The sequence below is a fragment of the Olea europaea genome, chromosome 7 (assembly GCF_002742605.1).
Source record: "Olea europaea var. sylvestris chromosome 7, O_europaea_v1, whole genome shotgun sequence".
Classification (NCBI taxonomy): Eukaryota; Viridiplantae; Streptophyta; class Magnoliopsida; order Lamiales; family Oleaceae; genus Olea; species Olea europaea.
This window is the reverse complement of record NC_036243.1, coordinates 103,054-111,541: the sequence shown is the minus strand read 5'-3', so window position 1 is coordinate 111,541 and position 8,488 is coordinate 103,054. Positions and strand designations below refer to the sequence as shown.

Sequence of the window (8,488 nt, the reverse complement as noted above, 5' to 3'; positions counted from 1 at the left end):
AAATAATAAAGTGGACAAACGAATTCGAATTTTCAACCTCACAAGAAATGATTATTCAATTTACACAATAGTTAATTTAATTTTAACATGTTTTTGTAGAATTTTAAGTTATTTTCATCATTTAAAAAATTCAAATTTATTATATGTTTAGTTGTTAAAATTAAATTAATAAATGAATTTCACAACGAAATATACAATAAATTTAATTAAATGTATTTCATTCACTTTTGGTTCCTCCGAGAAATGGATTGTGTGTTTCGTTATGAAATTCAAATTTTAATTAAATTTATTGTGCGTTTCGTTGCAAAATTCAAATATTAATTAATTTTAACAATGAGACAAACAATAAATTTGAAATTTTCAAATGATGAAAATATATTAAAATTAAATTTAACTATTGTGTACTTGAGTAATCAATTTTCGTGAAATTAACTGTTCAAATTCTGTCCGCTTTATTACTTTTGCGCGATCCGTACAATTGCAATACATATTTTTTAATGAACAATATTTCGACATCATTTTTATAAATTGAACGGCCAAAATTCAATCGCATAAACTTCATTGAGAAATCAAAGATAATTTTCAAAGTTTAGTTAGAATCGAAAACGTTTTTCAAAGTTTAGTCCTTTTTTGAGCCACATTATTTTTATAAGAACGCTTAAATAGTATTGATAGGAAATGTGTGGTTAAAAAATAAGAAAATATTTTAAAATTACGTGTAATATTATTTTATTGAAGAATATGTGTTGAAATGATATTAAATCACTATTTAAGAATGTATTTTTTTTTTTTAAAGAATGTAGGTCAAACATGCATTAATCAGAATCGAAGACCTTTTTAAAAATTCGACGAGCAATTGAAGATGTAACAATTTATTAACAGCATCACAAGACGCCACATGTATATTCTATTAGCCATGTGTCTAAGTACATTAAAGAATGGATGTTAAGATAATGAGTAAACGGCAATATTTTGATAAGTTTAATGGTCAAAATTCGATATTTTAAATTTTAGTGACTTATAGAAACAATGGACATTAGTTCAACGACTATCGGGACAATCAACTCCAACAAAACACGTAGAAACGGGAAGATAGATATAAATGCAGAGAGATAATTTCCCTGTCTGTAACAAAAGTAAAGCAAAAGAAACTCCCGTAATAATCATCATCAAGCGCTCCATTACAACTGTTCTAAGCAATCTCTCAAAATTTCATTAATTCAATAAATTAGGGTTCATTTTTTGAATTTTCAGATCTATTCGCATTATGTTTTCAATTTTGTTCATGTAGGTATATATAAATTTCTGTGTTCAATTATGTTGGTATGTTTATCTTTTTTTTTTTTTTTTTTTTTTAATAATTATTGTTGAAATGCCTTGTGATTTTTGGAATTTTTGTTGATGGTAACTATCTGGCATTTCAGAATTTAGAATCGATTGATTCGATCGAATTGGATTGCAGTTGCGTGTGTGACTCACGTTGATGCTTGTATCTGATTTGGAATTCCAGATTTCCCTTCTTGTGAGTCGCACTTTTTACTACCTGTATGTTAATTCGTAATGTTAAATTACTATGTTTACTATTTGGAGTTGGACATTTTTTTTTTGGTTGTTTTGTTGAATCTTGTTTCTTTTTTGGTTTCCATCTGGAGTGTCGAAAATTAGATCTTGAAAATTGGCTCCGCAAAAGCGATCAATGCGCCACATGGGTGGCCAGATGCAGCAGAGCAATGCGGCGGCAGCCACTTCTCTGTACGAGAACCCAGGACCCGGGGTGTCCGGCGGAGATGCAGGCGATGCCGTGAAGGCTCGGTGGCTCCAGTCTGCTGGTTTGCAGCATCTAGCCTCTCCGATGTCATCCAATGCAGTTGATCATCGCTTACTACCTAACCTCCTGATGCAGGTACTGCTTTTCCTTTTTATTGCTATGATGCTATCTACTCTTGTTTGTTTTTTCATCTTTTTTAATTGGACGGACTGTATTTTTGCTACAATTATATTAGCACTTATATCGAGGAAGTGTGAAAATTTCGAGTTAGAAATTTAAGTTGCAGTAACCTAAACTATTTCATGCTTTTTGGTTTCAATATACATTTACTTTCACTCTCCCTATGTGTTTAGGTGGGTGAGTTTGATGTGAAATGGCTCTCCATATCTGTATGGGTGGGTGTGATTCAAAATGTTGTAAGAGAAGAGGACTTATTTTATCAAGAAATGAATTCTTGAGGACTATATATTTTAGAATAGTTTATAAAGATTCAATTTGGTGACAAAGGCTTTATACAATCATAATGCTCAAACATTAACCTGTTTAAGGATACATTGATTTTGCTTTGCATCTAGACTTCTGGTATTTCATGCGTATCATCTAAGATTGTCAGAATTTTGCTTCTCTTTTTGATGAGTGAATTTGATTGAATTGGTCCTTATACATAGATTGGCATGTGAGTCGTGGCTAATGGGGAGAGTATTGATGGTCTCTGTAGGGTTATGGACCGCAGTCTGCAGAAGAGAAACAAAGACTTTTCAAATTAATGAGGAATCTCAACTTTAACGTTGAAACTGGTTCTGAGCCTTATACTCCGACTGCCCAAAGTTCAACTGCATTTTCTGCATCAGAGAGCTTTTATTCTCCTGACTTCAGGGGGGATTTCGGAGCTGGGCTTTTGGATCTACATTCTATGGATGACATGGAGCTTTTATCTGATGTGCGTCGCACATATTTTGTTTTTGGAGAAATTTTATTTTACTTGTTGCAAATAGCAAGGCATTCCCCCCAATAATTAATGGTTTCGTTTGTTTATTATTCAGCATGTCATCTCAGAGCCATTTGAGCCGTCACCTTTCATGCCTGCTGTGACCAACTCATTTGAAAGTGACTTTCACTTGACAACCAGTGGGCTGCAGAAGGAGCAAACCAATGCCGATCCTCCCACTGGGTTACCTGCAAATGAAAAAGAGAGAGAAAATAATGTTGCCAAAATTAAAGTTGTTGTATGTTGCTTAACTCTCCCACTCTATTTCTTGCTGAATTACCTGACTTTGGTGTTGGTGTTGTGTGATGGATGTATTACAACTGCCACAAAAAATGATTTTTTTTAATATATATATATATATTATTGTTTCAGGTGCGCAAAAGGCCTCTGAATAAAAAGGAAATTTCTCGTAAAGAGGATGACATCGTGACTGTTTATGATGATGCCTATTTGACTGTCCATGAAACCAAATTAAAGGTCTGGAAGAATTTTTAGTATCATACTATACACTTAGATTTTTGCAAATTGGATATGAATGGATATCCTTTATATTATGAGGACATTACATTTTGAGTATCAATATTGAAGGTGGACCTGACTGCCTATGTGGAGAAACATGAGTTCTGTTTTGATGCCGTTCTAGATGAGCATGTGACAAATGATGAGGTGATATCTTAATTGATAATAAACTTAAGCGTGAAAATTGTTGTTTTACATCTACTACACATTACAGTGATAATCATGGTTATAGATATCCGCAAAAGTCCTTAGTTTTCCTTTTTAAATTGTAATTTTGTTTAAAAGTTGTAGGACTACAAGGGATTTTATTGCTATGATTGATTAAATCGCCTCTGTCAATTGTTCTCATTAAGTTTTTTTCCTTCTTATGTTTTGCTTGATCAGGTGTACCGTGCTACTGTTGAGCCAATTATCCCCACCATTTTTCAACGCACCAAAGCAACGTGTTTTGCCTATGGTCAGACAGGTGTGCGAATTCTCTTTTCGCTCTTCATTTTTGTTTATTATTTTGCAGAAAGCTAATGTTTGCCTAAATTATGGCATCTGCAATGCATTAGGATGTTGGTCAAGACTAAATGATTTGATTTAGGGTGATCATAGTAAATTAGGGAGACCAATGTTCTGCACTTAACTTTCTGTCAGTCTTGTCATAAGTTCTGGATTTTTATTTGGATGACCGAGTTCAATTTTCATTCTTCTCCCTTTCATTCTTTCCAGGGAGTGGCAAGACATACACAATGCAGCCATTACCTCTTAGAGCTGCAGAAGACCTTGTTAGACTGTTGCATCAGCCTATATATCGTAATCAAAGATTCAAGCTGTGGCTTAGCTTTTTTGAGATATATGGAGGAAAATTGTTTGATCTTCTTGGAGAAAGGAAGTTAATATTCTATTCATTTTGGACTTTGTTTCCTTTCACTCGTTGAAATTCTTGATTATTTTAGTCCTTGGCAGAAGTTACACAGCTTAAATTCATAAATGCTTCTCAAATACTGGAGTCTCTAAAAGACTTGCTATGCTGGTGCCTCCTAAATAATTTTAATTTGTTGAACGAAGGCATCGCCCATCCATTATGTAGACCAACTACAAAACAAAACACTTGCCAGATGTGTTCAAAAGTTGTTTCTATGGTAATCATTTCTATTTATACACAGGAAACTTTGTATGAGAGAAGATGGCCGGCAACAAGTTTGCATTGTTGGACTACAAGAGTTTGAAGTCTCGGATGTTCCAATTGTGAAAGAATACATTGAGAGAGGAAATGCAGCAAGAAGTACAGGTTCAACTGGTGCTAATGAGGAGTCATCAAGATCACATGCGATATTGCAACTGGCCGTGAAGAAGCACAATGAGGTGAAAGAATCTAAGCGAAATAATGACGGAAATGATTACAGGAGTGGGAGGGTTGTTGGAAAGATTTCTTTCATTGATCTTGCTGGTAGTGAGAGAGGTGCTGACACAACTGATAATGACCGACAGACACGGTATCAATTCTTGCAGACACTCACTTGCAATGGCCTGTGTCTTTTATGAACTTTTTGGTGGCTAGGCTGTCATGTTTTTCCTCGTACTTTACTTTTCCATCGATTTTCACTGTTTTCCGAGAAAGAGTATTCTGCCATTTGGTTGAATGATTCTTTCTGTTCCTAGCACCCTTTAGTTCATGAACGGTTGACACAAGCTATCTACTGATTCTTAGAATCTTGTTTGCATTTTGAGATACACTTTTTTGTTGGTTTACAGGATTGAAGGAGCAGAAATTAACAAGAGTCTTCTGGCTCTCAAGGAGTGTATTCGTGCTCTTGACAATGACCAGATTCACATTCCATTCCGTGGGAGCAAACTCACTGAGGTGCTTCGTGACTCCTTTGTTGGCAACTCAAGGACTGTTATGATCTCTTGCATTTCTCCAAATGCTGGTTCATGTGAGCATACTCTGAATACTCTGAGATATGCTGACAGGTAAAATTGTTTTCTTTTGAGTTGATTAACACATACACTGGTCATGGGTTATGCTGATAAATGTCTATTAATTAACAGGGTTAAAAGTCTTTCCAAAAGTGGAAACCTGAGGAAGGATCAGACTAGTTCAGTGCCACCTAGCATTAAAGAATCTTCAACAGCACCATCATTTTCTGTTTCTGCTGATACAGAGGATGTTCATGAGCAACTCCAAGAATCTATAGTAGTGGATACAGATAGAAGGGTTGTAGAGAAGGAAAATCCATCTTATGCTGTCTCTACTAATGATGAGAAGCAACACTCTAGTGTTTCTTCAAGTTTTACCTATAATGACCGCAAGGAAGATGGGATTACTGCTGGTGGTTTGGACAGGGACGGGCCTGATGTGAAAAATACTTTCAGGGGTTCTGCTAGTCAGAAAACGTACTCATCAGCATACTCACAAAATTCAGCTGATATAGAGGGGAAGGTGCAGAAAAATTCTCCACCTCTGCGAAAAGCTTACAGGAATGAAAAGACTGAAAATCCAGGAAATGAGCCGAAAAAAGATGGTGACAATTCTGATACTTCGAACACTAGTTATAAGCAGCAAAATACGCCCAAAAAGTATGAACAATCACCTCATGATGGGAGTATTAATGAGATACTCGAGGTTAGTTTTGAATGTGTTGCTTCTCGAATGATTATAGTTGTTTTACCGGAAGTATGTTAAGTGCCTGTTGGTTATCAATTTCATTATTACTGTCTGTATAGGAAGAAGAAGCCCTGATTTCTGCCCATAGAAAAGAAATCAAAGATACAATGGAGATTGTTCGCGAGGTAAGTTTGCATAGGTTAATTTTACTTTTACTTTTGGGGATTGGGAGTAGATGGAATTTTATGTGTAGCTTTCTTTTTTGATTTTTCTGTAATAAGGTGCTTCCTAGGGAGGGTAATGTCTGTTTAATACATCACAACTCAAAGAACGCCTTAAGAAAATAAATTAGCTTCATGTAAAATAAATCACAAACACATTATAAAGTCGAAGAAGAAAAATTATACAGTACAGAAATTAACTTGTTTAGCTTTTGAATGCCAGGAAATGAAACTATTAGCAGAAGTGGACCAACCAGGCAGCCACATTGAGAATTACGTAACTCAGTTGAGTTTTGTGCTCTCACGAAAAGCAGCAGGTCTGGTCAGCCTTCAGGCTCGTCTTGCTAGGTTCCAGCATCGGCTTAAAGAACAAGAAATACTGAGTCGAAAGAGGCTACCCCGTTAAGGCAAATATAATATGTTGGCCGGACAATGCCACAATCCTTTATCCTGCTCTGTAATAGTTTATTTTCGTGTATTTTGCAAAGTACAGCTTAATTTTACCATCAAACACATATAATAATCATCTCATGAAGTTAATATTGTGCAGCAACAGAAAATAATAATTAGAATCCTGGTTGGACTAGGATAAATGTGTATTATGGTACTGTATTTACAAAGCAGTAACTGTGGGGAATACGCACTTGACTTTTGTGAGTGGTGATTGGTAGATCTGTAGTCCTGTCTATTAAATGAATTTAGACTCTGGAGGACATTTCGTTTTATAGAAAAAATGAGGAGAGAATTTTTTATAAGATTTTATGAAAATTTATGGATTCAATTGTACGATTATTTTATTAGAAGAATGTGTAAATAAAAATGAGTTTAAAGATAAATAAATTTTAGAAAATAAGATCAAACAGGCTAAAATTTTCATTGGTTATGGCGTATGGTCAATGGTGTGTCCTAAAATCTTTGTATTTGTCTTTTAATTGTAACTGCAATCCTTTTTGTTTTTCTCATCTTTACTGCTTTCACAATTGTAGCCTCGTTCCGGGTGGAATATACTTATCTTCTGTCCCTGCAACATTTTACCATTTTTTCCCATTGTTGCATAAAAAAATATGGGGAATCCCCTTTCCAACCCAACACCATAATATGCATCAAAATGGTGCAAGTGACTTTTACACAATATTACCCATTCATTTTCAGTCCCAATTCTATTTGCCCACTTCATGTGTCGAATGGAATTCCGATGAGTAATCACCAACATTTGCTCCCTCAAAAGAGGAAAAAATGGAATAACGAAAAAAAGAAAAGAAAAAGAAAGTGTTATTGGTTGCTCATTCTCTTTTACACGACGTTACACATTTATCATTTTCCACTATTTGGCGCCCATTAAAATTATAATTTATTTTTCTTTCCCTTCTTCATTCTCTAATAAATTAATATTACACGTAATCTCAATTTTTTTTTCTTTTTAAGTACTTTTTCAAAAAAATATTATTCCAACGCTATAATTTCAATTAATGGGTGTCAAACGTTAGTGATACAAATAGCTTGAGGCAAGATTTTCAAGGTAAAAATTGTTGATTACTCATTAAATTTAACTCAGTGTTAATGATTAAAGGAAAAAGTCACGAGTGCAGGAATTCTTGACGGAATTTCTGTCGATGCCGACATGGTCACAAATGATTGGATTATTAGTTGTTTTCTTTTTCTATCTTCCAATTAATTTTTGCCGCGTGTCTGTCAAAATTTTTTGTCAAATTTGTCTATAGTTGTAGCGTGATCTATTATTAAAACAAGGCCCCTCTGTCACCACCAGTAACTGCAGTTGCCAGCATTCACTAATTTATGAGAAATCAAGGCCTTTCGTCATCCTGATATTCCAAATTCTGGTAATAGATTCTTGTTTTGCTTACTTTTTCGGTTTGATTTGTTATTTATTGTTGAGTTTAAACCAATTTTTTTTTTGTTTTATTTTATAATGAAATATACTCAAGCCAATTTAACAATTTAATATTTGATACTAACAAAATTGAAGAAGTCACGACATCCAAATTATTTCTTCTTATTTGTAGAATTTTTCCACATGCAGCAAAGTCTAGAAGAAGCTGGAACAGTCCAATTTCTTTTGCTGTAACTTATTCTATAGGACTAATTAGCTCAAAATGTAGGAATTAGCTCAGAATGTTCCTACATTTTGAGTTTATTGTGAAGAACATTCTTATCTTCCATTCTTTTGACATTTTTGCCCTTATTTATACATTTCTTTGCGAAAAACGCCTTCCATCCACTTATAGTCAGTTGCTTCGTTAATTCAAAAATATGGTTTTCTTTCAAAAAACCAAAGGCAAAATACTCTCAGCCTATTTAACCCCTTCTCACCTTTAAAATAATTATTCCATAAGTACAAGTAACATGAATGTGAAAATAATTGGTGAAATTATTAA

At 34.3% G+C, this 8,488-nt stretch overlaps 1 protein-coding gene across 7 annotated transcripts; it reads left to right on the top strand.

Annotated features, from left to right (window-relative positions):
* Positions 1-1,069: 1,069 nt before the first annotated feature.
* On the top strand, positions 1,070-6,762 carry LOC111396581 (kinesin-like protein KIN-13A). Of its 7 annotated transcripts, none has more exons than XM_023022984.1 (14): positions 1,070-1,156; positions 1,425-1,522; positions 1,653-1,903; positions 2,487-2,708; positions 2,812-2,994; positions 3,129-3,233; positions 3,345-3,422; positions 3,660-3,741; positions 3,993-4,155; positions 4,430-4,759; positions 5,019-5,237; positions 5,316-5,889; positions 5,991-6,056; positions 6,316-6,762. In XM_023022984.1, the coding sequence occupies exons 3-14, from the start codon at positions 1,697-1,699 to the stop codon at positions 6,496-6,498; spliced, it is 2,412 nt and encodes an 803-aa protein (XP_022878752.1). In that variant the 5' UTR covers positions 1,070-1,156; positions 1,425-1,522; positions 1,653-1,696; the 3' UTR covers positions 6,499-6,762. The 7 variants fall into 7 exon arrangements, with proteins under 7 accessions (XP_022878752.1, XP_022878756.1, XP_022878750.1 ...); XM_023022988.1 differs by having other exon boundaries at positions 1,425-1,545; XM_023022982.1 differs by having other exon boundaries at positions 1,087-1,291.
* The last annotated feature ends 1,726 nt before the right edge of the window (positions 6,763-8,488 follow it).

Coding starts and splice junctions, on each gene's coding strand:
- LOC111396581 (XM_023022984.1), top strand. CDS start 1,697: ATGCGCCACATGGGTGGCCAGATGCAGCAGAGCAATGCGGCGGCAGCC. Junction 4,760..5,018: donor GATAATGACCGACAGACACG/GTATCAATTCTT, acceptor GTTGGTTTACAG/GATTGAAGGAGCAGAAATTA. Junction 5,890..5,990: donor GTATTAATGAGATACTCGAG/GTTAGTTTTGAA, acceptor CTGTCTGTATAG/GAAGAAGAAGCCCTGATTTC.